The sequence below is a fragment of the Podarcis raffonei genome, chromosome 13 (genome assembly GCF_027172205.1).
Source record: "Podarcis raffonei isolate rPodRaf1 chromosome 13, rPodRaf1.pri, whole genome shotgun sequence".
Lineage (NCBI taxonomy): Eukaryota > Metazoa > Chordata > Lepidosauria > Squamata > Lacertidae > Podarcis > Podarcis raffonei.
In genome coordinates this window covers 25960365-25988348 of record NC_070614.1, presented here as the reverse complement: position 1 = coordinate 25988348, position 27984 = coordinate 25960365, and the positions used below count along the sequence as shown (strand labels likewise).

Below are 27984 nucleotides of genomic sequence, written 5' to 3'. Positions count from 1 at the left end.
TCAGACATTACTTGCAACAGTAAGAAAGTTTATTGCATTGCGGCAGTAAACAGAATGTAGTTCTCAGTATTTCTAAAAGCATACACCTCCGTAAAGTTTTAAGAAAGCATATTGAGTGGGATTTCCCCCTCTCTGGAGCCCATATTTGCAAGAAGCTACTAAGCTACAATTGACTCTGGTTTCAGGAGGTTTTCTTCTACTTGGGCATTCCCTTGCTCGCCTGAGTTGAAGGGCCCCCCACTCTGCTTTTCATGCTGTTCACTTCGTTGCTCTTTCTTCAACTGATTTCACTTGAGAAGAGACCACTTTGCCATCCACCACTTCTTCAACGATGGTCTTCACTACCCTTGTTTTGAGGGGCTCTGATAAAGGAATGAAATGATGATAGAGTTAACCATTGATAATATCACTAAATGGGTTCACACGGCCTATTTTCCCAACACGTGGGAAACTACTGGAGTTGAGCTGGAGGAGAAGCACCGAGTATTGATTTATTAATTCATTTTCTCTTTCATTCAAGATGTTTATATCTTGCCTTTCCTCCAGTCTGGAGCTCTTGGCAGCTAACAACCAATACATAAGCAATTGTACAAAACAGCACATCATTTAAACTACAAAGTTGTAACAGCAACAATTCAGCAGTGAGTAATAGCAGCGAAACCACTCCTAAAATTGCTTTACCCCATTATGCAAACACCTGGCCATTAGTGTAGAATCCATTGAAACGTCATCCTTTACCTCTTCCTGCCCAGACACATATTGTTTCAAGCAAACAACGAAGGTTTCAATGTGCAATGCTTGCTACATCCCACAGCAATTTAACTAATCAGTAATGCTTTGTGACTGCAGGCCAACAGAAACCTGGCAAGTTTCTCCAGACTTGGGTCAGCTTTTAGTCACTTTTTTTGCCAGCCAGTTACATCTTACAATGCCATCCAGAGAGTGACTGCAAAAAGATCCCTTGTGGGGACAGGACAATAGTCATGAATAAATATGTCATGGTCCTGGCAACATATGTTGGCCACAGGAGCTGAAGAAGATGGACCAGGGGAATGTTTTTGTTGAGACTCATGTTTGGTACTCACACTTTTTACTGCTGGGATCATTAGGGCAATTGTTCCCCCCAGACTTTCTTTCTCACGAATGGATACATTTACTTATTGCATTTATATCTCCACCTTGTTCTCCAAGGAGCTCAAGGTATCTTACATGGTTCTTTCCCCCCCTTTGTTATTTAATCCCCACAGCAACCTTGTGAGAGACAGCAACCAGCCCAAGACAACCCAGTGAGCTTCATGTTCAAGTAAGGATTTGAACCCTGGTTTCCCAGGTTGGACACTCTGACCACTAAACACACTGGCTCTCTATTTGGGAATTCTATGCACAGCACAAGTGTTATTCTATTCTCCTTCTGTTGACTCTTTATTTGGATTCAGGCACATGATTTTCTGTAAACTCAACAGAATGCAGATTACCAAAGGAATACAATCTAACTGAACGTTCCCTCCCAATGTTTGCTTTTCTCTTCTTCTTTTTTTAATTTCAGGCTTATTCTGCAACGGTGTGCATTTTATCAAACTGAGCTTACTGATTTTTTTTAAAATTCTTTTTCTTTCTTTTTAAATGTGGTGAGTGATAATTAGTTTTCTGCCCACAGGGAGCTGAAGGCCTTTGAAATCCATTCCCACTTCTCTGGTAGCATGTTAATTCTGAGCACACTCCTTGAGTTCAAGCTGATGAAGTGAAAGGGACTCATGACAGTATGGATAAAGGCTAGTGCAAATACTCTTAAGTCAACATTGTTCAATTGAATTGTGAGATAGGCCAGCTCATCACTAAATTTGATGCCTTTGGGGGGTTAGGGGCGTCTGTCACTTGTCTACTGCCTCTGCTACTTGTGGTTGTTTGCTACAGTTCTCAGAAAAGTTGAAGGATTACTCAGCTTGGGGGTGGCGGTGGTGCAAAACCAGGGGGGTTTGCGGTGCAAAAGGGTTTGAGACTATTGCAAAATTCGGGCACTGCTTTGCAGTGAATCAAACAATGTTGGGTTTCGGGAAGGGCACCTATGGCCCCTGCTTTGAGCATCTTGTGGGGTGGTGGTGGTACAAAATAAGAGCAAAATTTTTGGCACCAGTTTGGAGTGAACCAGACAATGTTGGGTTTTTAGATGTTAACGGCGAGCCCCAGTTTGATGTATCAACTTACCCAGCTTGGGAGGTGGTACAAAATGCGGGGTTCATGGTGCAAAACAGTACAAAACGAGTATGAAACTTTGGCCTTAGTTGGGAGGGGACCCCAAATTTCAGGGTTTGTATTTAAGAAAGCCTTGAAGGGCGGTGGCTGAGACTGCGGCGCTGGCAGCCTCTACAAGTAGCAGGCACTGGGACAATGGCAGTGGAAGAGCCAAATAGCCAACAGTGCAAGGGACTCTAGTCTAGAACACGGAAGCTGCCTTATATTGAGTCAGACCACTGGAATAGCTAGTTCAGTATTGTCTATACTGGCTTGCAGCAGAGCTCCAGGGTTTTAGGTGTGTGGGTGGATAGGGAGGTATTTCAGTCCTACCTAAAGAGAGTCTTAGGTTCCCTCTGGTTCCACCTCAAAGCATGCCCCCCCCCGTTATGGAAATAAGGGCACAATTTTCAGATTTATACATTGTCCTTTTAAATACAAAACAATATTACTCTGAAATAATAAATTGTAATTACCTCTGATTTGAACTTTTGGTTCATAAGTGCGGAAACTGTCAAAAAGGAACACAATGATAACTTGTTAATATTCTTATGAAGCTGGCAGATTTTAAAAAAATATTTTTAGGAAATGGTTGTGGAAGCAGTAATGCTTTCAGTACAGTTGCATGGTGTCTCATTTGTATTCCTGGAGGATTCTTTTTTGCTGGCACCCACACAGTATTTAAAATGAACCAAAGGATGACCTTTAGCAGGTCAGAAACTTTTAGGGTCTCCTCCCCAATTAAAACTGGAATACTTTGCGTCTGTGATCTGTCATTTGTCAATGTCATATATAGAGAACCAGAGAGATGATTTTGCATTCAAGTGGGAATGTTGACTTTTTAATGCGGTCTTTTGCGAATTTTATTTTGGAATATTTGGGTTTAAGGGACTAGGAGCAAGCTTCCGAGTCTCTTATACCTCTTCCCCGACCACGCAAAAACCAGAAAAAGAAGCAACTGATGCTTAAAGTTTGCTTCCACCTTTTCAAACACGTTGGCTTAAAATAAAAAAGTGTGAGGAAGGGACCCTTTGAACCCAACATCATGCAACTCCAAGCTTGATTCCCCTTTACTTTCAGATCATTCCCATACCTCTCGCCATCAAGCAGGCGCCTGTATGTTTCAATTTCCATTTCCAGTCGGGTCTTGATACCCAGCAGTTGTTGGTACTCTGAATTTTGCATCTCTGTCTCAGACCTGATCTGCTGCAACTGCTCTTCGATGCTGCTCACTTGGTGCTGCAGCTGTGAGAGCTGAGTGCTGTAGTTGACTTCGGTTTCATGCAAGGTGCCTTCCAGAGAAGCTTTCTGTCGGTGGGAGAAAAGAGGAAGGCAGGGCTTGCTTACATGCTAATGAAGGCAAAAATTTTCATTCGCTCAGCATCCACTGTAAAGTTCAGCTCCCCCAAAACTGAGGGTTTGTGTATCTATTTTGTTTGTCCCTGGAAATTGCTGTACACATGGGTTTTTTTGTTTTGTTTTGTTTTTTGGCATTTTATCAACCTAGTATCAAACATAAACACAATCTGTATGATTCCCATTTGAAATGCAATGGCCAGACTCGAATTATGGACAGCAAACAGGGTAGGAGACTCCAGTGTTCCCTAGTAATTCTAAGCTACTCACCATGCTGTGCTAGGTTTGTTTACTCAGAAGTATGTCTCATTGTGCAGAATGGGGCTTACTCCCCTGTGAGGGTGCATAGGATTGCAACCTAAGCTAGTTAGCTACGCCACAATGGTTAGAGCAGTGTTTCCTAAACTTGGGCCTCTAGCTATTTTTTGGACTACAACTCCCATCCTCCTTGCCTTGCAGGACCAGTGGTCAGGGAAGGTGGGAACTGTAGTCCAAAAACAGCTTGAGACCCAAGTTTGGGAGACACTGGGCATGGGCAGCCATCATGGTGACCTCTACATGTTGGGATTCTAACGCCTATCCGCCCCAGCCAACATGGCCAATGGTCAGGGATGATGAGAGTTGTAGTCCTGTCCAGCAACATCTGGCGAGTGCCACATTGGACTTCCTAGAAACTACAGACATGTGTGGGGCTATAGAAGAGAAATCACCGTATCTGATCCTGATGCAGTGTGTTGGATACTGGCAGCCAAGCATCCTGGGAGAAGCATCCTGCTGTTCTCTGAGCTTCTAGGATTCTGGGGCCTGCACTGATTTTGCTTTGAGGTTTCTACTCTCTATGATTGCAGCCTATAACTCCTCCTTAAACTATGAATCTGGAAGCAGTTTAAATGACATTTATCTCAAAAGCCGAGCCCTCCAAAGAGAACTCAGCCTGCTTTCAAAAACCCTGCAGTCCAAGGAAAAGGAGATACAAAGCACATACCTTAGCCAGAAGGGATTGTAGCTCTATCTCCAATGCCTGGAATGAGCGTTTCAGCTCAATTAACTCGTTCCTGGCGGAGTTTGCTGCGCCGGCATCATCGTAGATCTGTTGCTGCAGTGGTTGGCTCTGTGGGAGAAAAATCAATAAGATGTAACTTGGCACGAAATATTTTCCTCTTGTATGGAGGGCAGTCTTCTATTTGAAGGGCTGTCCAGTTCAAGCCCAGTTAAATGATAAAATAGGTAGGGAGTTCATCAGGGGGCTTTGAAGTTGCCCATCAACAGTTAGCACTTGGTGAGTGGGCATGCAGATCACCTGATCATAGCCTTTACCGCTATGGTGTGATGCATTGTTGCATTTGTGTTTACATTATAGGTATTATTTCTAAATTTACACCTATACATATAAATTAACCTATGCAGTTTGACATCAAATATGGGTCTTCTTTCTGCCCATTGTGGGGGAGGTAATGCACAACTGGTCACAACTGTGCTTCTGGCATGTAGGAATTTGATACAGATTCATTCTGTCTAGTATAATGGTAAGAGGAGTGGTGGTGGTGGTGGGGAAGGATATGTTAATTCTAGTTCTCTCCCTTTCTCACTTTCCAATCCTAAATTCAGCTCTCCATATTTCTGCAGCAATTTGCAATTAAAAAAAAATTCTCACGAAAATTCATCAGCATTTTAGTGTGTATTCTTTGCATGAACAGGTTTTGCATACGTTGTTGAGTAATGTACATGTTTTTGCAAACATCCCACTAACAGAATACATTTTTGTATGTGATGGTCATCTTGTGCACATTCTTCTCCGCCCTCCCCTATGCATTTGTTGCAAATATTGCTTGATGCAACGCGTCAAATAGAATTTGCTTTCAGCAGCCGCCCATCCATCTTACCATTTTGTGAAACTGTTCTTCCGCCTCTCTGCGATTTTGATCTGCGAGGTCTTCATATTGCGCCCTCATTTCGTTCAGCAGCTTAGTCAAGTCTATTCCTGGAGCCGCGTTCATTTCCACTGTGACGTCACCCGTAGAACTGCTTCTCAGCAAGTTAATTTCCTGGGGAAGAATATTAGAAGCAGGTTAACTTGAGATGATGAAGCAGTGTAAAGTCAGTAAACAGTGATTCATCAACTTCTTATCTAGAAGGACGTCATCCTCAGTAAAAATCGTACAAAAATGTTCCAAGCATTGTCTTTCTCTTCTTATGGTACCTCTGCGTATCATGGTGTGTATGTGTGTGTGTGTGTGTGTGTGTGTGTGGTCCCATATCCTCTGCTATCAGTGTGTTAACGTGTCTTTATTACACAGGAAATGACTACAACAGCATAGGTTTTGTATAGAATTTTTTGTTAAGTGCTCAAAAGGCTTCCTGGATTGAAAGTCTCATAATAGCCTTTTATATTTTTGCAATAGATGGCAGCCCTTGTTAGGCAGATGGTCTAAGAAACCCCTTCCCAACCTCATGCTCTTCAGATGTTTTAGACTACAGCTCCCACCATCCCCCACCATTGGCCATTCTCACCATTGACCATTGGGGTTGATGGATATTGTAGTCCAAAACATCTGCACTGAAGCATTATCTGGTGAAGAGAGTATTCAGAGAAGGACTAGGCAGGTCCTTCAGCCAAGCCAGTGCTCAATCCAATGACCTGATTGCAGTTTACTTGGGCTCTGTCCAGGTACTATGAATAATTGTGAAACCATCTCTCTGAGCATAAACACAAGGTATCAGGCCGTTCCCCTGTAATCATGTAACTTGTATACCACCATCCTAAGTAGAGACAGTGAAACAGCCACCTTAAGCTTTTCATGACAGCCAGTGCCAGCATCTTCAGAAGTTGGTAAACCATTATCCTTAATTTTATTTTTGTTGGATTTGTTCCCAGGACAAATACCACAGAGAAAATGATCTGCATCTCATTTACCGAAACTAGCCTTAGGGCCTGGGAAGCTCTGAAGGAAGATCCATTCTCCCTGCCTGGCCCCGGAGCACCCACTAGGCATAAAGGAATCTAAGCAAGGGAAGGGTGTTCCCAAAGAATGGAGGGTTAATTGCAGGAGCGCCCGTCTCCATTCTAGTCTAAATATGCCAGCTTTACCTTACACAGTGAAAGCGTAAAACGATGCTCTGCCTATAGATTTTTTTTGGGGGGGGAGCCCCAGTCTAAGCTACGGGGCCCACAGAGCCCCGTGTATCATAACTTTGTGTAGTAACATTGGACCACACAGGCACAGCGATGAGTAGACATTAGGAGAGAGCACACACTAATCATTAAAGCAGTTTATGGCACAATTTGAACTTAATTTAGATAGTCATCTCCTGGTAGTTCAGATGGAGTCTTTGATAAGGGTGTGATTTCTCGTTTGTGCTCAAGCACAATGGTGTGATGTAACAAATGCGGTCAGAGACTGAAGGTGAGTGTTGGAATTTATTCATTCTTTCTGCACGGTGATGTAACAGGATTTCAAATCCATATGGCATAATATGAGCTAACCCAACCAATAAACATGGATGAAAAATCAGGACTCTGCTAGTCCCTGCTCACTTTCCCAACAATTTCTGTGGAATTATTTCACAAGTCTTACCTCCTTGCTTTTACAATTGAATTAATTCTGTGCGTTCGGTTAGGCAGAAGTTGACTTACCCAGGAGGTACTCTAGTAAACTTTGGGGCTAAGTGAAGAATGAACTTGAACATCCTTTTGTCTAAACAAACTTTTGGATCTGCAGCACTGTGCTAGGCACTTGTCCTGCATCCCAAAGACTCACACAGTCCTGCCTTTGGACTGAATTAGGGTGAAAAACTCCTGAAAAGGGGTGGTGGTGGTGGAACGAAACTTGGTTACCTCTTCGTGGTTCTTCTTAAGGTATGCTAGTTCCTCTGTGAGGCTTTCAAGCTGTGCTTCCAGGTCAGACCTGTTCATGGTCAAGTCGTCAAGCACTCTGCGCAGACCATTGATGTCTCCTTCAACACTCTGGCGAAGGAAGAGCTCGTTCTCAAACCTGAAAGGGGCAAGTGAGCATACAAAGCTATGAGATATATCAGGAGATGGCTCAGATTAGCCGCTTGTAAAGACAGCAAATGACACGGCAAGATCAGGATCGAAGGCGCTTGGAACATTGTCATTCTTTATTGTGTTTCTTAACCGTCCTTCACCAGAAGGTCCCAAGGTGGGTTATGTAGCTTACACAAACACAATGAATGCAGCACAAAGACCGATCCTTAGCCCCATAGCCCCAAAGTCCATTACAGTGAGCTTATCAGTTCTTCAATTTTCAATGGCCAGAGTGAGAAGCTTAACTCAAGGAAGCAGAGATGCCAACTTCCTGGGGTCCTAAGCACCCACAAAATTCCCCACGAAGAGGCTGGGCACCCACAAATTTCGGTGCCAGGGCCATGCACGCTGCATGACACCCACAGCCCCGGATACCCATGGTCACGGGGGAAGCTGGCACTCCTGCAAGAAAGTACACAGAAGGCGAGTTTTGCATCCTGGCCACCCTCTGAAGTCACCCCAAAATCCTTTATGGGAACTTCCGAACAATGTGGGATGGGGCATGGAAAGCTGCTGGGAGCTGGAGGAGATTAGATAGATGCCCTGGTGAGATCCCTTTGGACTCTAAGATAATTACAGCAGATATTTACTAAGAGCCAGCAGATGAGTTGTTAGATCTGCACCTGGGAGACAGGGCCAGCACTGTTTTATTTCACTGAATCCTGACAAAAGCAAACAAACATTTGGGTTGGTAAAAGGTGGATTTGATATCATGTGTATCACTATAGTCTTACTGGGTCTAGCAGAAGAAGTAGCTTTATGTATCTTTACTCATTTTTCTACATAGCTGATAATTGCCAAATTCGCCCAGTTTTAACAGCTGCCCATCACAGACCATAGCATTAGGAGTGGGATTTTGATTTCCAACTTGCATTACGTTATTGGTGAATTAAGTAGATTCCAATGACCCAATGCTACTGAAAGGAGTGGGGTGGAAAACTTAAGAACCAACATTTTGCTTAAAAAAACCCAACAAAACAGAAAAGTTTTGCATTTAGCTTACTTCAGTCTGAAGTCATCAGCAGCCAGCCTGGCATTGTCAATCTGTAAGACTACATTGGCATTGTCAATGGTCACATTGACGATCTGGAACGAAATATTAAAAGAATAAAACAAGGTTATTTCGTGTGGGGAAAATGCCCACTTCCAGATTAACAGCTAATGCATTTCGTACATAATCAGGGTTGAGTAGTGCGAATAAAAACTGACTTAAAAAATAAATAAATCTCCCCAATGTTTTGAATATGAAGAATAAGAATAGACAATGTTAGCTTTTACAACAATTATTCAGCTAAAGCACTTGAATTTCATCTGAATTTCTCCTGTTACATGAACTTCATTATCAAAACAAACAAACCAAGACTAATTTGGCTTAAATTCTAGTCCTTCTGTTGAATTAATATGTGGACAAGACCTTTATTGCTAACAGAAATAAGCACCAGTAATTCAGACTGTTACTGTTCTGAAGAAATGTCATTCATTAGAGTTTTAAAGGATTGGGCACCCCATCTTGCTTAAGCAGATTGAGGCTTGTAACTGAGGCTTGTAGCTGTGTGCTTCACTTGTAAAAAATGTCCCTGAGTTCATTTTCTGGTATCTCCAGGTAAGGCTGGGAAAAACTCCTCTCTAAAGCCCCGGAGAGCCAAAGCTACTGGCTTGCCTGGATCAATGAAATGACTGGGCATAAGGCAGCTTTCTATGCCTATGCCAGTTTCATCCCATTATAATTTTGCATTTGGGTTCCTAGTGCTGAGAAAGAAAGAAAAACCCTCCATGTTGAACTTCCTCCCCTGATTACACTGCATACATATATGAGTGATAAAACAGGTAAAGCAATTTTTAAAAATTCGTCATCTTGGTCTGCTTACTTTAGCATACAGTCATATTTATGCACATTATCCCGTTTTGTACATAATTGGCTCCTCCAATGCCACCTTAACAAGCTGTGCAGAATTGCAGGGGATACGTCCAATAGCAAATCCCTCACACAGATTCCATTCGTTTAGGTGTGACTTAGGGGATGCTTCTACCCAGCGTTTGTTTCCTCACCTGGTTGCGCAGATCCTCAATGATCTGGTGATATTTGCTGTAATCGCGGGTCACTCCAGGAGCCCCGGGTCCATTCTTCTCATACCAGTGGCGGATCTTCAGCTCGAGCTCGGCATTCGCCTCCTCCAGAGAGCGCACCTTTTCCAGGTAGTTTGCCAGGCGGCTGTTGAGGTTCTGCATGGTCTCCTTTTCAGCCCCAGCCAGGAAGACGCTGTCGGCCCCTCCATAGCCACCGCCCAAGGACACCGCCGAGCTGGAGCGGTAGCTGGCTCCGTAGCCACCGCCTCCCACAGAGGCACTACCAAAGCCAGCCCCGCCGCCAAAACCAGCCCCGCCACCAAAGCCAGACCCCCCGCCGAAGCCAACTCCGCTTGCAAAGCCAGGTCCACCAAACCCACCGCATGCAGCCCCTCCATAGCCACTGCCTAGAGCGACCATGGACCCCCCGCCAAAACCGTACAGACTGCCTCCTCCAACGCTGCCCATTTTGGCACCTCCGTCCCCACTGACAAAGGAAGAAATTCTCCTCGAGGAGGTCGATATCCGAGTAGACATGTTAGCTGAGGGATGCCAAAAAGCTGCGAGGAAAAGGCGAAGGAGAGTCAGGAAAGACAGACAGGCAGGCAGTGTGCTAACGGGGCGGTTTCCTCTGCCTTTTATATATAGGGTTGTGAGGGTGTTGCTTTTCTAATGCCTCCTACCTGTGGCATTTATTTTTTTCTTGTCAACTCAGCGGATCTCAGTTTCAACAGCTTTTCATCCCTGCCCCCCCCTAATTCAACACGGTGTCCATTTGCAGTTTGGTGCCTCGAGGGCGTTTGTTATGCCGGGGGGTGGAGTAGGGTGGAACAAAGTTAAAAATTCATTATGATATTGTAATTGCAGATGAGTAATTCTTCTCTCCTTCATCTCCTAGACCCCTAGGCATAACGCTCTGTGTTCCCAGAGCGAATCTCTAGGTGACAGGCGCTTGTTTGTAAGTCTTGTCATTCACTTAACAGCACTTCTGCCGGACCTCAGAGTTTGCCTTACAGCCACAATTTTTCTCTTTGTGTGGAGGGAATATTTGCTCTGATGGGATCGTGTTCTCTTTTGCTTCGTTCAACCTTTTGCTTCGTTCACGCTTACCGGTAGCAACCGACTGCTGCCAAAGGAATATGGACATGGAAGGCTTCTCATTGTAAAGACTTCTTATAAAACAGAGAACCAAAGCCTCTCGAAACATCTCTGAGGCGCAAAATATCCTGAACTGAGGGACACAATGGGCTGCATCCAAGCAACTCCTACTCAGAGTTGACCTGTTGAAATGAACAGACCCAAGCTAGTCATGGCCAACAACTTTCAGCAAATCTGCTCTGAATAAAAGTTTAATACAACCCAATGTAGACCATCACCCATTATCATTAAAAATGGCAAATGGATGCCCGCTTGCTATTTCTTATGGGGAGTTTCTGCAGGATGGGAGGCTTCTGTGGCAGAGCTGGGAGTTACAAAATGGTGTTTCACCCACAGCACAGAAAGAGCTGTTTCGCTTCCTTTCTGCATACCTGTAAAAAGTTATGTGACATAGAAGGTGGAGGAGAGTCATTTTTCAGCTGGAATGTTTGTGCCCTCTGCTCAATGTAGGCATGATGTTCGAAGTGAGGATATGAAAAGTGGGTAAACAGATGTTTGCATCATGTGCAAAAATGCTGCAAATTGCAGGATGCAATCCAGGGAGAACGAGGCATGCCTATGACCCTCATGGAAAATAAATGTGACTAAACATTAAAACCGTGGTTTTCGTGAAAAGTGCAGCTCTGAGAAATAAGTTCCATTAACTTCAGTGGGATTTATTCCCAAGTAAAACTGTATCGGACTGCCACCTTGCAGTGAGGAAGGGTGAATCTGACAATTTCAGTTTCTCATATTTGCAGTCTTAAGTTCAGTTTTCCTTATTTTCACATCGGTTTGTGTGTGTGCAATTTTTTTTTAAAATGCACCAGCTTTTTAGTGCAAACCTCTCATAATATACATGCTTTTATGTGACTTTCCATAGTATAACATTTATGGAAAATAATTTCCTCCAATATAATGCACTTTTGTATATTCTTTTCACAAACATGTGCACTATTGCCTCATTTGCATTTTAATACACGTTACTTGGTTAGAGAACTGCATTGCAAAATTCGGAGAAATGCAAATTTCGATAAGACGGCTGTGGTTTGGTTCATGTATTGTTTCAGAAAGTGCATGTTTCGTGGGTCCGCCTTTAAATGCAAATGGAAACTACAGTTCCTCTCCATCCCTACAACAGTCTTATGCATGTTTCCTTGGATTCAAGTCTCAATGAGTTCACTGGGACTTACTCCCAAGTATATGTACACAGAATTGCAGCCTTAGTTGATCTCCCCCACCCCACCCCAGATTTGCTCCTGGGGCACATGTTCCATGGGGATTTAGGGATGACGCTCCTTTGGAACTGGAATATTCTGAAGGCACCCAAGAGCTGTTCACTCCCTAGAAACGATAGGAAAGCTGCAAGCACCTGATGTTGGTTTCATTGTTTTGTGAGTGCCTCAATGGACACGGGAGTCCATGGTGAATATTTGGAGCAACACAAGGGCAAAAGATCAAAGACTAAGCAAACCAGGTTCAGATTAAGGAAGTCTTTTTCAGTGGAGAGGTACGTAGCTGGCAGCAGTTATTGCACTAGATCAGTGGTTCTCAAGCTGTGGGTCCCCAGATGTTGTTGGACTACAACTCCCACCATCCCCGAGCTCTGGCCTTGCTAGCTAGGGGTGATGGGAGTTGCAGTCCAACAACATCTGGGGACCCACAGCTTGAGAAAGGCTGCACTAGATGAACATTTCTAACTTTACAATTCCATGATTCTATGTTCCTCTTACACTAATGCTCCTCCCTCCACTGTGGGAGATGGCATGCCACGGAATGCTACCTGCTGGGAATCAGAAGGACGGAGAGTAAGTTGCAATCGGGTTCTCCTTGTGGGTTTCATACATGGATCTGGTTCCCCACTGTGAGGACAGGATGAGCCTCTTGCCTGAGCCAGCTCGACGTTTTTTATGTCCTTACGAACTGCAAACCTTACCGTACATTAAGTTAAATTAGATTTACCGCTTGAAGATGCGGCCCAGCAAGTGAGCTGGCAGCATCAGAAGGACGGCGTAAATTCAGATTAATTACTTGTAATGATTCCAAATGGAATAATTGGGCAGTGTGTTCTTTTTAGACCTCAACGTTCTCCTTACATACCCCACTTGTTTCACGGAAGTACAGAAGAGCCACACCTTTGTGTGAAAGAGAGTTATGGACTCTCCTTCCTTGGAGGGCTTTAAGCAGATGTTGGATGGACATCTGTCATGGATGCTTTAGCTGAGATTCCTACATTGCAGGGGGCTGGACTAGGGGGTGCCTTGGGGTCCCTTCCAATTCTACACTTCAATGATTCTCTGATTTTTCTCAGAGCAGATTGCCCACTCAGAACTTTACTAGGTGAGATCAAGAGTAGCAAAATCCTCAATGGAGTCGAATTCCCAGTTGCTGCAGAATCAAAATAGCTGATGCTCAGGGGATTGTTTTACTTTTCCATTTTACTTTCCGCTTGATAGTTGCCCTGGACACCTTCCTAAGTGGGGAAGTGAGTTTAAAAAATGCTCCAAAAAATTGCCCCTGATGTGGCAGTGATTCTTTAGACCTGTGTGATATTCCAGCAGTAGTGCATTCCCACTCTGACCCACAAGGATCTGCATGAACATTATGTACATTATGTACATTATGTACACTTCCCACAGCTTGGACGCCAGGCCACAACAGCCTTTCTTAATTTATTTGTATGAAAGTGTGACTGTGTGAATGGCTTGAGTTTTATCACACTGGATATTTAAACCCAAGGATTATCAATAGCTTAAATAACAAAACACAGTGGAGTTTCTTTTTCTACAATGGCAGCGCCCATTCTTTAGTAGCAGGAGTAGTGGAGAAATACCTTGCTTGAGTGCAGGAAGCCTTGGTTTTCGAACTGTTTCGGGAGTCAAATGGATTAAGTTCAAGAACCAAGGTACCACTGTATTTTAAGCAGTGTGATGAAGATATAGGCTCCTACAGTAGAGTTATGCCCAGTGTTGTGGTATAATTTTAGACTCTGGAGTTAACAGGTTTTGTGAGCAGCTGTGCCAGGTGTGTGCTTTACAGATGATAATGCCTATTGCTTCAATCACTTGACAATGTAGTAAAAGAGACTTGCTGTGTTTGGCTGCTCTTTCTGCTGTGTGGTGCCCTAGACTTTGTCACTGAGCACCCTCAAAATCCTGAACTGATGGCACCACTAGTTATATCAATATTCAATGTAGCTCACAATTCTCAGAGCAACATTTCAGCTCAGGCTTCAGAATCCTTTGCCCTGCCAGATGTTGCTGAACTACAACTCCCATCAGCTGCAGCAAGCACGGCCAGTGGTCAAGGACGATGGGAGTTGTAGTTCACCACCACAGAATTGAAGAGTTGGAAGTGACCCTGAGGGTCATCTAGCCCAACTCTCTGCAATGTAGGAATCTCAACACACTGTCCCCCATCCAGCTTGAAACTGTACCAAACCCTGCTTTGCTTTGCAAATGTGCTAGCGGTTTTACAAAGGATCCCCGCATCTGCTTTAGCTAGAACTCCTGAGGGATTGCTATACAGAGTAGGGATGGAGGAGAAATTCGGATCAGTTCACACTTTATTTTTGTAATTTTCACTTCCTGAAAAAAATATATGCATGAACTGAAACACAGCTATCTTTCAAAATTCACACTTCTCTGAATTTTGAGATGCAGTTCTTCAACCCAGAAATGTGTATATTGGGGAAAACCATGCAACATAATACATATATTAGTGAACTTAATGTACAAAAGTGCATTCAGGAAATTTGCTTAAAGAGAGATGCGTGTGTTTGGCAAACTTGCATACAAAAATGCATATTTTAGAACCAATGTACACCAAAATGCTGGCACATTTTCATGAGGACTTAAAAAAAACAACTGATGTAGAAATATGGAAGAACTGGATTTAAGACTGGAAGAACGAGGAACGAAAAGAAATTGATATTGACAGATTTGTTCATCTGTAATACTTTTGCTAGGAAAACAACACAGAGAAGAAAGAGTTAGCACCCTCTCCCTCATACCACATGCCTGATCTGGGTTATTATTATTATTTTGGGGGGTTTGGACACAGCTTATTTTTGTGTAGGAAAAAGAGGAGACAGTTGTAAGCATGCCCTTTTAACCATGCACTTAACAGAACTCTTCATTGCATCCTGCTGGTGTTTCGAGTCTACTCATAGTCCCTCTTGCCAAAGTCAATCCTGTCATTCCACCCTGATTAGTTTCTCCGCCCCCATCAAAGGTGGTTACTGACTTGATTGCAAAGTTGTACGATAAGAGCCATGTTCTGACTCAACTGCAGTTGTTATTATAATCGGGTCTCTCCCCCCCCACTAGAGATTAAACCGGCCGCTCGGCATCTCGCCAGCGCCGAACTCTTTAATGTGGTTGCCTGTACTGTGAGAAAAAGCCTAGAGCGAAGGAGGGAGAGGATTTTAGCAACAGCATCTCCACCGGTTCACTAGGGAGCAGTATTGGCGCATTAAAGCCAATCCTTTCCTGAAACTGCGAACATTTCCTTGGTTCTGTGGGCTGACAGATTTGTGCTTATTATAATTTGGCACCGAGATCATTTGAATTAGGCTATCACAACAAATTATGCAAAGCCAGCATTTGCTTATTTTTCAGAAATTTGTTCCGGGTTTTTTTCTTTTTGTGGGGCGGGGGGTTTCCGATAGGTTGCTCTTTCTTGCTTCCTGTTGGGAACATACAAGACCGTTCTTGTATTTCGGAAATTTGTTCAACTTGCAGATGTATTTTTGTGTCCTTCTTTCCAATTCACACCAGCTCCTCTGGTTTTGTTCTTGAGACAGGCATGAGATTTTTTTTTTTAAAAAAAACACACACTGAAGTTTTACTGAACTTTTCTCACACAAAAAAGCAAACAACGAAATTGCCTTAGTAACACCAAAAATAGGGCAGACAATGATTCAGCACAGAAAATTCATTGTTGTTGTTGTTTAGTCATTTAGTTGTGTCCGACTCTTCGTGACCCCATGGACCAGAACACGCTGGGCACTCCTGTCTTCCACTGCCTCCCGCAGTTTGGTCAAACTCATGCTGGTAGCTTCGAGAACACTATCCAACCATCTTGCCCTCTGTTGTCTCCTTCTGAAAATTCATTAGCATCCTGAAATTGCAGGTCTGGCTGAAACTATTGAGCCCAACCAAAAGGAAAGATGGGACATCAGAGGCTGGAGCATCTAATCTTTGTTATGAACATTAAGCAATAAATTGAAGCCACATCTCAGAGAACTTGCCTTTCGCTTCTTCCTCCCCTTGCTTCCTGGCAGTTTTGAGTCCACTTCTCACTAAGAGACAGGCCTTTTTGCACACCAAGCATTGAAAGAGAGGTCACAAGACCTCTTATGTAAATTTGATGTACAATTTCTAATCTAGCCGCCAGGAGCAGCTCCAGTATCAGACCTCTGTGGACCAGAGTCTTATTCACCCCTTTCCTAAATATAGCAAGCAGAGATGGGATGTAGGGTTCTGCAGATCCCCAGTCTCCCCAGAAATGGCCGTGGGACACCCTGGCCCTGGCCCTTCCCCACTTTGAGCACCACTGGTGGTGGATCAGCACTAGCTGCCAAGCTTTCCATGGCTGCCTTGGAGGGCTTTGACCCTTGGCTTCTTCCTCTACATGTAGACCTGTCTTTCTGCCTGTCGAGAAGGAAATGTGCAGGATCCAACTCTCCCTCAGACACCTTTTCTGAGAACTTTGGCTTGTTATAATTAACAGAAGATGTTAACTATGATAACAGCCTTTTGCTCCCTTTCTGGATCAGGGCCAATAAACACTAATTAACTGTATCCCTTCGACAGGCACATGTTGGTTCACGTCATCACAATTATTTCATTTGAAGAAGAATAGAATTGTAGTGTTGGAAGGGGTCCCGAGGGTCATCTTGTCCAACCTTTTAGGAGAAGGAGAAGGAGAGCAAGTTGCCTTGCTCTCTGTTGTTTTCTCATGCCTCAAAAATGTGTCCCAGGAAGCCCTTCACCAGACCCTTTTGGGATTGTGTAAAAGTATCTTTCTGACACTTTCCCTTTTGCCTTTCTTTTACTCTATTTCAAACTTAAAAATGGTCAACAAAAGAGGTTGAAAGACTCTCTCAAGGCAAATCTTAAAAAATGTTGTATGAACTGGCCTGTGAGAGCTCCAGTTGGAGAACAGCCTTTACCAAAGGTGTCATGGGCTTTGAAGACGCTCAAACTCGGGACGAAAGGGAGGAACGCGCTAAGAGGAAGTCATGCTTGGCAAATCCACACCGTGATCAGCTCCTGCCCGGAAACCTATGTCCCCACTGTGGAAGGACATGTGGATCCAGAATTGGCCTCCACAGACATTTATGGACTCACAGTGTTTGTGGAAGACAATCTTACTCGGCTACGAGTGATTGCCAAAGAGAAAGGGCTACAGTTGGGTATGACCTGTGTTGTAACAGTGGCTACCGGAAGCCCAGGATTTTTACAGATGACAGAACGGCTGCTTTGGCGATTGCTTTTGAGGAAGATGCTTCATTATAACTAAGCCAATGCATGTGAAATTGAAATGATCACATTTTCTCTTCCTACCTTCCCTTCTTCTGTTGCCTCCCCGGGTCTGTTTCAGATTCCAAACTCCATGTTTCTAATCTTTGCAGAGTGCCACGTAGCTAAGTGACACTTTATTGATACATAAATGTAAAAGGAGCCTGCTAGGTCAGGCCAAAGGCTCATCTAGTCCACCATTCTCTTCATATAGTGCCCTCCCCATACGCCTGTGGGAAACCCACAAGCAAGACCCAAGCATGAGAGCACTCTCTTCTCCTGTGGCAACTGGCATTCAGAAGCAACTATGGAGGTACGTAGAGCATCACCATCATCACCAGTAGCCATTGATGTGGAGGTATCTATGTGCTGCATATGCTACTAAGCCAAGCAGCAACATCAATGCCATTTGGTGAAACGAGTAATATGGAAATTTGCACTACAGCCTTGGCTGCTCGATAGTATTTTGTATTGGAATTATGTCATGGTGGATGGGGTTGCCATGCATACGCTGGCATTTGTCACTGTGAACACCATGCCGTGTGAAGTGTTAGTTGCAGCTCCCAGGTGCATGTCTCCATGACTCCCCCATTGCAGAGATGGCTTGCCTGTTCACTCTTTGCAGCGATTACATGGTGCACAAGTAACAGCTGTAGAGACTGTGCAAAGCTTCCGATTGGCTTGGAACGTGTTCATGACTTAAGTATGCATTGTTGCAGGATGTTCTAGATCAGGGGTCAGCAGGGGGCCGGTCCACTGTCCCTCAGACCTTGTGGGGGGGCCGGACTATATTTTGGGAGAAAAATATGAACAAATTCCTATGCCTCACAAATAACCCAGAGATGCATTCTACTCATGTAAAAACACCAGGCAGGCCCCACAAATAACCCAGAGATGAATTTTAAATGAAAGGATAGATTCTACTCTGGTTAAAATACGCTGATTCCTGGGCCATCTGCAGGCCGGATTTAGAAGGCGATTGGGCCTGATTCGGCACCCTGGCCTTAGTTTGCCTACCCATGTTTTAGATGTCTGCTTCTACTTTTACTAAAATGGCCTGTCTGCTCCACACCAGTACTGAACATGCTCAAGTGCACAAATGGGCTTGTGGGTGTGCTACTTGTCAAAATATCTGCCACCTGTTCAGTGCTCCCTGAATTTAAATAATCACTGGATCCTGTGTCTTGGGCCAAACATAGCTAAGGATTTAAAGGAATTAGTAAGTATCTGTTGACACCACAGGGCCAAACTTCACATTACTTTAATCACATGGTCTGCCCTTAAATGTAATAATTTCCCTATTACCAATACTAGACATGAGGCTTTAATCCAGATTGGGACTCTGGCATGGGGTTAAGGGGACTTTAATTCTTTGCAACTTCCACTGTGATCTTGATCCTTTGGTGTTACAAGAGAAAGGAAAAACCCTGCACTTAAGGGCTAGCATTGTGCTTAATGTTAATTAGTTTGGCGTTAATAGTGATCAGAGAGAACTATTGCTTGGGCAAGGAGGAAGGGTTGCCTCTCTCATGGCGGCTGTGCAGAGATAATCTCTATGCTTGCATGTGCTTGTTTGTAGATAAAATTAATGCACACTATTAAAAGCTGAGCTTCTTACTGCCCTTCATGACTTCAATGTTGGAACCGCGTGAAACTAGGTATGATATGCAAACAGTAAAAAAAGGTTTATTGAACTACAACAGCTAAAAGAAATCAAGATTTCAGTATGCACTTTGATGATTTGTTTTAAAAAAGAGAGGAAAGAAGTGAGGGACTTCTAGAAAGAGGCTTTTCTAAAGAAGAAATGATTTCTCTTGAAGGCATCCTTTCTTGCTGCTTTGCCAGGACATGGGGAAAAGGGATTCTTGATGGTTATTTAGTCGGCTTCTCTTCGACCGATTTGACCTGGGACGAAACGACTCTGCCATCAACCATTTCTTCCACAATCGTCTTAACCATTCTGGTTTTCGTTGACTCTAGATTTTTTTTTAAAAAAAGAAAGAAAGCAAAATTAAAACATAGTGTTTGAACAAGGCTTTAAAGCAGGTCCTTGATGTGCTTTGCATGATTGCTTTTCACGCTCCTATTTTTATACAAGCAGATAATCATCAAGCACCCAAGATAGGGCCTGGCTTTGCATCTTCAACTGGGAAAACTGGGCTGCTGCCAATTCCCTAGAATGTGGGTTAATGGGAGTGAATTTGAAGTGCAAGACGACCCTCCCCACCCACCCATTTTCTATTCCCCAAATTGCTTCTCCATAACTGTCTTTCTCCTTGCAGGTTCTTGGTGGGGGGAAGTTGACCTCCTGCCACTGGTGTCACTGCAGCTTACATAGAGGGGAGGAGCAGGGTTGGGCTGTGTGGCTGAAGCCATGTGGACACACCTGCAGGAGCACCAGATCGGAACAATGCAGCCCTGAACTAGCTTTGGTGCTGCCTGAACCCCATCTAGGTACAACATTGTACCTAGCAACACTGGCGTCAGCAGGGAGGCTCCAAGACTAGGCAACTGATAGACACCATCACACATCAACAGGGAAGTAGGGTTATGCCTGTGGCCACCTCCCTCTTGCTACACCCATGTTGCATGGCCCTCCCTGACAGCCACCTGTTTCACCATTGTGGTCTACGGTTACTGCTGAATGCAAATAGATGTCCCCCATGTGACATTGGCTTGGGCTGTGGACACAGAGTTGAAGAAAAGATGGACCCACAAGAAAGGGCTGTAGTTCAGCTGCTTTGCTAAGAGCGAACTGGAAAAGCCTTGCATAGTTTTGGGGACCAAGAGAGGCGATGTATTGTTGAAATGTGGGAAATAGGCAGGCAAGAAAATTTGGGAAGCAAGGGGGGAAACAGGCGGGGAAAGAGGGGGTGCTTTTATGCATTGGTGAAAAGTTTGCAGTCAGACCTTCGGCTGTGCATTTTTAATGTATATAAAGACATTTGTAATTACCTTTTCCAGAGCCTCCGTAACTCATAGAACTACTGTGGCTCGAAGATCCGTAAGACCCAAAACCACTGTCAAGGAAAAAAAATGTAAGGTTTTTATAGTGGTATACTGTGCATCATTTTTCAGAGAGAATTTAAACATGACCACCAATTTATTACAGTCAGGTAATATAATGTGATGATAATCAGCTCCAGGGGTGCCAACTTGAATAAAATATGGGGGGGGGAGGCAGGAAAGTCCCGTCCTGCATAATCAATCATGATACGTGGGGGGCACACAGCATTTGAATGGCAATACCAACCCATTTGGTGGCCCGTCAAATATTTTAGGGGGGCGGCAAAGGGACCTTGACTCCTAGGAGTTGGCTCCTATAATCAGCTCAGATGAGTAAAGGAGATCATTTCTTTTTATAGCCCTAAGCAGATGAGAATCAGTACATGATTCTCATAATTGGTTCTGAGTTAGATCTGGCTATCTGTCATGTCTAACGCTTACCCCCCTTCTCCGTCCAGTAGGCGGCGGTAGGTCTCTATCTCCTTCTCCAGGCGTGTCTTGATGCCTAACAGCTGCTGATATTCTGCATTCTGGTTCTCCATCTCAGCCCGAATCTGCAGAAGCTGTTCCTCTAAGCCAGCGATCTGACCCTGTAATTGCGCAAGCTGGTCGCAGTAATTTCGTTCTGTTTCCGCCAAAGTGCCTTCCAGGGATTGTTTCTGTTCCGAAGGCGCAGCGGAAGGAAGAAAGAAAAGGGTGTAAAAATACAGCAGAATTAACAGAGATGAAGTTCCAGCAAAGAAAATGATTATTCTAAACACTCCCATGGGTTAAATCCAATAAATAGCATAATGTTGTATCCACCAAAGTCATTGGGGAAGTGGAATGACTTCTGTTTGTGTGGTGGAATTTCTGCTATCTCTTCTCCTGCATTTCCCCCCTGCAAACTCTGCTCTGGAGGGTTGGGGACACTCCCAGAGCAGATTGGGAGGATGTGCAGGGTGAAAATATGGGGAGGAAAGGGAGGGGAAGTTCTGTTGTTCAAGTGGAAGTCCTTCCACACACACAGTGACTTCCACTTGAAACAGCCCTGTGAGAACTCTGCTTCTTTGGAATGATTCCAAAGCCAAGAGAAGAAGAAGAAGAAGAGTTTGGATTTGATATCCCGCTTTATCACTACCCTAAGGAGTCTCAAAGTGGCTAACATTCTCCTTTCCCTTCCTCCCCCACAACAAACACTCTGTGAGGAGAGTGGGGCTGAGAGACTTCAGAGAAGTGTGACTGGCCCAAGGTCACCCAGCAAGCTGCATGTGGAGCAGCGGGGAAGCGAACCCCGTTCACCAGATTACGAGACTACTGCTCTTAACCACTACACCACGCTGGCTCCTTTGTGCTTCTGTATCTTTTTAGCACAGGTCAGCAGATTTATAAGACTAACACAGCAACCCCAGACACATTTGCTCAGAGGTAGATCTGAGGGCTTACTCTCACATAAATGGGTATAGGATGGAAGTCTAAGTAAACTGCAGACATAACCCAAATTATGTGTGGAGGGGTTCCCCCCTTCTTGCATCTAGATTACATTTCCTGCAGACATTGTGCAAAGCACCCCAAATACAATGGCAAGAAAACATCTAAGTGGTTTACAAAAAGATGAAATAAAACACTGAAATTCTTGATAAAAACTGCTAAAAAAACCCCAAGTATTAAAAAACTTTTAAAAGTTGTTTGAAACCAACAACAGCTAGACAGAGATAAAACACATGTAACTTCTACATGTCTGGATAGCTTTGCCTAAGCATAGTCACAGAAAGAATACAGAGAAGACACCTGTCTGGCGTCAATAGGTAGGGAGTTCCAAATTTCCACACTAAAAGATCAATTTCTAACCACTGTGGAATGGGTATAATGTGGCACCTGTAACCATGTCAGTTCTGCAGATTGAAGCGACTGAGTGGCCATACATGCTGCTAAGGGCTAACTCTTTGAACTTGGCCTGGTAGCAGATGGGCAACAAGTCCAGACCTCTGAGCAGAGGCATCAGTATGCAGACAGGGTCTCCCTGCTGAGAGCCAGTGCGGTGTAGTGGTTAAGAGCGGTGGACTCGTAATCTGGTGAACGGGGTTCGCTTCCCCGCTCCTCCACATGCAGCTGCTGGGTGACCTTGGGCTAGTCACACTTCTCTGAAGTCTCTCAGCCCCACTCACCTCACAGAGTGTTTGTTGTGGGGGAGGAAGGGAAATGAAATTGTTAGCTGCTTTGAGACTCCTTAAGGGGAGTGAAATGTGGGATATCAAGTTCAAACTCTTCTGCTGTTGGCAACTGTGCTGCAGCATTCTGAGCCTGGTGACTCCTCTGACGAACGCTCTCCTTTTCCTCCTACACATGTTGACATGAGGATGGCTCATTATCGCTTTGGAATGGCTCAATATATGGATCAGCTCAGCAGGAGTGCTGAAATACCATTCCCATATTTGCTGGAAGGCTTGCAAAACAAGTCACAGTGCCAAACGGTGGCGTCTCTCACTACACGGGAATTGGCGCGCCCAGTTCTAAAGAACACAACATAATATTTCAGAGGTGAGGTGGATGGGGAAAACAGGGGGGAATGCAGCACTGGGACTCCCCCCCCCCACAGCAGGAGCAATAATGTCACTCGCTGGAATGCCATGAAAATTTATAGGCTCCACCGCCTTGCAAAGTGATAATGAGAGTTTGGATAATAGTAGCATATAGATAGATGAGGAAAAGAGTCTGACTGCTTCTTCTCTAAGGTGGGATTCCGAATTCCCGCAAACGATGACGCTTTTTGCAGGATTGCTTGCGTTTCTAATGGAAAGTGAAAGCTTGCAGTTCCGTTTTGTTGCAGCTCAAGTTGAATTCATTCTGTGAGCCCCTATTCTGTGGCTATCAAGCGACTCCAGTAAACTGAGCATTATGTAATGTACTGCTGTTCTAGAAGGGGCGAGTGTAGGTGCATGCATGGACTAGATAACTCTTTGGGTCCTTTCCAACTCTACAATCCTATGACTTACCTCCTTACCACGGGAGAGATCTTGACAGCAGCCTAATATGCACAGCTGTAGAACAAACCCTCTGAAAGAACTCCTCCTGCTGCGACGATCCACTTACCATGGCAAGCTGAGCCTGCAGTTCCAGTTCCAGGCCCTGCAGCGTGCGTCTCAGATCTGTAACTTCACTCTTGCCCGTGCTCAGCTGGTCCACGTTGGCCGATATCTCCTGCCTCAGAGCTCCAACCTGGAGGACCAAGGAGAAGAAATATTAAGTGGGCTCGATAACCGGGCCATCTCCTAAGGTTTTAGGTGGAGTTCAGAACCATCCTTGCCTGCTTGTTGAACTGTTCTTCTGCCTCTCTCCTGTTCTTGTCCGCGAGCTCCTCATACTGGGATCTCATCTCGTTCAGTAGCTTGGTCAGGTCAATTCCGGGAGCGGCGTCCATTTCAACGTTGACGTCTCCACTGGTCACCCCTCGGAAGCTCATCAGTTCCTGCAAGAGAAGCCCAGTGGCTTTTTAGCAGCATGTAGCATGAGCCAGACCACGAAAAGGCAACAATCTTTGGTGATGGGATAGCATCCTCCACCACAGGGGAGGCAGCAGGCTAGTTTAGCAGAACAGGTCATGTGCATCCACAGCTCTGCCATCTAACAGAGGTGAATGGCTCAGAGGAACAACTTGTGGAGTGAATGCTGCTGCTATTCGCCCCACAAGTTGCCTCACTCTGCCTAACTGTAGGGCTGGCCCTGAAAGTAGGGTTGACATATTCCCCAAAGGTGAGCTTTTTGGGGGAACATCTCCCCCCCCAATAAGTTTTGGGACCTTTTTTGGATTTTTAAAGCATTTTTCTTTTCAAAAAAATCACCCTAGTTGCCATACGTTTGGGTTTTCCTGGATATTTTGCCAATTTGGCAAAAATCCACCCAGACACCACTTTGACAGTCCAATTCCCAGATATGTCTGGGAAAACCTGGACACATGGCAGTCATACCTTGAAAGCGAACAAACTTTCCCATACGGTAGCAGTCTGAGACCACTTTTAATGCATTCTGAATTGTCTCTGTCTCAGTGTGAGCTCATTTGACCGCTAGGTGGCAGATGCACCTGAGATTTTGGAATTTTCCTTGTCTTAAAAATAAAAATATTAGGAGAGCCTTTCCCCAACTCCCTTGGTAAATCCGGTCAGCACTGCATATATTTCTAACCACTTCGAAGCAATGCATTTGCTTATTTTAATGTTCTTTTGCTATCTTCACTAATAATACAGTGCAGTTTCTCTAAAAGCAGGATTTCAAAATAAGAAGGCATCCTTCTTCCCTTTAGATGAACAGCTTCTTGCTCTGACTCTCTGCTTTCCTTTTACCACTGATCTGCCCCACACATCATGCCTGGGTCGAGTGAGATATGCGTTGTTGGCCCTGTTTCTCCCATACGACTTGGTGCGGCTAAAACTATTTGCTTCCAGGGTCGGGGTGTCAGAGAATTCCAGTGAAAACAGAACTGGGAGTGTAAATTGCCAATGTTCTCTTGGAAATCCATCTATCATATGGAATTGATTACGCCCAATTTGCATTGTTTTTCCTTTGCATTGAAATGAATGTGGTGGGATAACACAACGGCAATGCAATCTATGTCAATTAATAATCCCGCCATGGTGGATCACGAGATGAATAATGTAGTTTGGGGTGGAAGATGAACTGCAGCAGAAAGGAAACAGTGCTGCGTGCGACAAACGCAAGGTGGAATGGGGAATGATGCCTTCTTACACCCCTATTCGGGGCTAAGAGTGCATCTCTCCTCCTTGCTACCATGTGGCACAGCAGTTTTAGAAGCATGTTTCTACCTACCTCTTCATGATTCTTCTTGAGGTAGGCAAGCTCTTCATTCAAGCCTTCGATCTGCAACTCGAGGTCGGACCTAGTCATGGTCAAGTCATCCAGGACTCTCCTCAGGCCATTGATGTCACTCTCCACACTCTGGTGCAGGAACAATTCGTTCTCATACCTTCAAAGATAACGTAAGAATGGGATTTCAGAATTGTGGCAATTATGGTTTCTCTCTTCCTGCCGGCCTTCAAAAAGCTGGGAAGGAGGTGGGAGCAACAGAGGTGCTGGTCTCCTTTCCTTTCCCTTGCCCAGAATTTGATGCTTACTTAAGTTTGAAATCATCAGCAGCCAGCCGAGCATTGTCGATTTGCAGAACGACCCCAGCGTTCTCAATGGTGTGTCTCACAATCTGTAAGGAACACATAGGAAAGATAGCTGCAGTACTTTTTAGGGAAAAACAACAACCAAACATCACCATCATCCCTAGTTCCTCTTCTTGGACACTTTACACCAAGGTCATAGAGTGGAGTGACACGGACATTTCTTTTCAAACCATTTTTAGAAAGGAAGATTGGGAGGAGAAGGAAGAGGAGTCACATAAGGCAACCGGAAGAATGCAACAATAGTCCTGTGGGATGAGACCAAAAGCTCATCTAGTTTAGTCTTCCGTTCCTACAGTGGGCATCCAGCTGCCTCTGGAAGCCCCAAAGTGGGACATGAGAGCAACAACACTCTCCCTACTGATTCTCCAGATACCAGCATACAGAGGCACACAGCCTTTGCGAGTGCAGGCAATGACTATAGACCTTCCATGAATATTCGCCTTTGATAGCCTTATTCTCCATGAATTTCTCCAACCCCTTTTTAATACCACCCCCCTTGGGAACACTTGCCACATATTGTGATAGCAGTGTGTTGTACGATGGAATTCTTTCTCTGTTCCTGAATCCCTCACCATTCAGCTTCCATGTCCTGGTATTATAAAAGTGGTGATGGTGGAGGGGGGAAGTCTTCCTATCCACTTCCAATTCATCATGTGTAATTTGATGTATTCTGCCATGTCCCCCCCCCTTTTAAGGATGGGGGAAGAAACTGGATTGAGTCCACATTTAAAGGCAAATCCACCAAATTTGCACTTTCCAAGGCAGGATGCAAACTGAAACACAGCCGTCCTTCAAACTTTGCACTTAATTGAATTTTTCAGTGCGGTTCTCCAGCCACGTGATGTGCACGAAAATGCATACAGTAGGGAAAAGGATGATGAAAAATGCACACATCCGTTAAAATCACATAGAAATACATTATATCAGGGGAAATCACTTTGTAGGGAAGTGTATATTAGGCAAAATCCGCACAAAGATGCTGATGAATTTCATGATAATAGGTTACTACTCGCTTAATTTCTTTGCAAATTAAATTACGTGATAGGAGGGGTGTGGACAGTGACGCATATCCAGAGATTAAGGCTCTGCTGAGAAGGGTATTAAGATCTTGCCAGTAAAGCACACGTAACGTTCAGATGCCCAAGGGGGAAAATTCACCAATGAAATATTGCAGACTATGAGAAATATTGCAGACTATGCTCCCTCTGAGACTGAATGGGGAGGAGCCGTAGCTCAGTGGGTAGAGCAATCTGCTCTGCATGCAGACAGTCCCAGGTTCGAATCCCAGCATCTCCAGGTACGCCTGGGAATGTCCTCTGGCTAAAAATCTGGAAAGCTGCTGCCAGCCAGTGTAGACAATGCTGAGGTCAATGGTTGGAATCATTATAAGGCAGCTTTCTATTTTCCTATACAGTGGTACCTCGGGTTACATACGCTTCAGGTTACATATGCTTTAGGTTACAGACTCCGCTAACCCAGAAATAGTACCTCGGTTTAAGAACTTTGCTTCAGGATGAGAACAGAAATTGTGCTCCGGCAGCGCAGCAGCAGCAGGAAGCCCCTTAGCTAAAGTGGTACCTCAGGTTAAGAACATTTTCAGGTTAAGAACAGACCTCTGGAACAAATTAAGTTCTTAACCTGAGGTACCACTGTATATGGAACACAGAAAGTTGTTCTTGGTGGACGAAGCATTGACCCAAGTCAGAAAACTTTGCATAAGTACCCCGATCACTTACTTGGTTCCGAAGATCTTCGATGATGCTAAAATATTTGCTGTAGTCTCGGCTGGTGTCCGGAGTGCTGTACTTTGCGTACCATTCCTTGATCTTGCGCTCCAGCTCTGTGTTGGCCTCCTCCAGAGCGTGGACTTTGCCCAGGTAGTTCGCCAGGCGGTCGTTGAGATTCTGCATGGTCTGCTTCTCGTCGCCACTCAGGAGACCCCCATCCCCTCCTCCAAAGCCGCCACCCATGCCGCCCATGCTGCTCACAAAGCCGCTCGAAAAGCCGCCGCCGCCGCCAAGGCCGCCCCCAAAACCGCCTCCCAAGCCCCCTCCATACCCACCACCCAGACCTGCACCCAAGCCCATTCCATACCCTCCACTCAGGCTTCCTCCTCCATAACCACCTGCTGAGTAACCTCCGGCAAATTTGGAGCCGCCACTAAACCCTACGCCGCTAGACAGTCTGACAGACCCCCCGCCGCCCCCGCCCCCAACACTGTACGAGGAGAGCTGTCGGGAAGAGCCAGTGTGGACAGAGAGAGCCATGGTGCCTGAGCAAGAGGAAGGTTCTGTCCTGTGAAACAAGCAAGGCAAGCGGATTAGAAAGAGTGCGTAGAGTTGGTGGGCTTTTAAGGCTTATATGCTGTGTTAGCCGTGTGTTTCCGCCCCGTCCTGGCACAGTGCATCCTTTTGCCAAGTCAATGCCTTCATAATTAGATAATTGTTCTGTC

General features: G+C 44.8%; 1 protein-coding gene across 1 annotated transcript; it reads right to left on the bottom strand.

Moving 5' to 3' along the window:
* Positions 1-7: 7 nt before the first annotated feature.
* Positions 8-27893, bottom strand: LOC128400308 (keratin, type I cytoskeletal 10-like). Its single transcript, XM_053362459.1, has 16 exons — positions 27269-27893; positions 25476-25558; positions 25171-25327; positions 23654-23815; positions 23440-23565; positions 20809-21026; positions 20317-20381; positions 19240-19337; positions 9683-10369; positions 8637-8719; positions 7424-7580; positions 5472-5633; positions 4574-4699; positions 3326-3540; positions 2709-2743; positions 8-362 (listed from the first exon to the last, which is right to left on the bottom strand). Exons 1-16 carry the CDS (start codon positions 27797-27799, stop codon positions 259-261), a joined length of 3009 nt encoding a protein of 1002 aa, XP_053218434.1. The 5' UTR covers positions 27800-27893; the 3' UTR covers positions 8-258.
* Positions 27894-27984: the final 91 nt, after the last annotated feature.

Bases quoted from the DNA above. Each gene is read 5' to 3' on its own strand.
- LOC128400308 (XM_053362459.1), bottom strand. From the start codon at position 27,799: ATGGCTCTCTCTGTCCACACTGGCTCTTCCCGACAGCTCTCCTCGTAC. The intron at 25,328-25,475 runs GTAAGCATCAAA...TTATCTTTGAAG, and splicing joins GCTGATGATTTCAAACTTAA to GTATGAGAACGAATTGTTCC. The intron at 23,566-23,653 runs GCAAGGATGGTT...TTGGTCCTCCAG, and splicing joins AAGAACAGTTCAACAAGCAG to GTTGGAGCTCTGAGGCAGGA.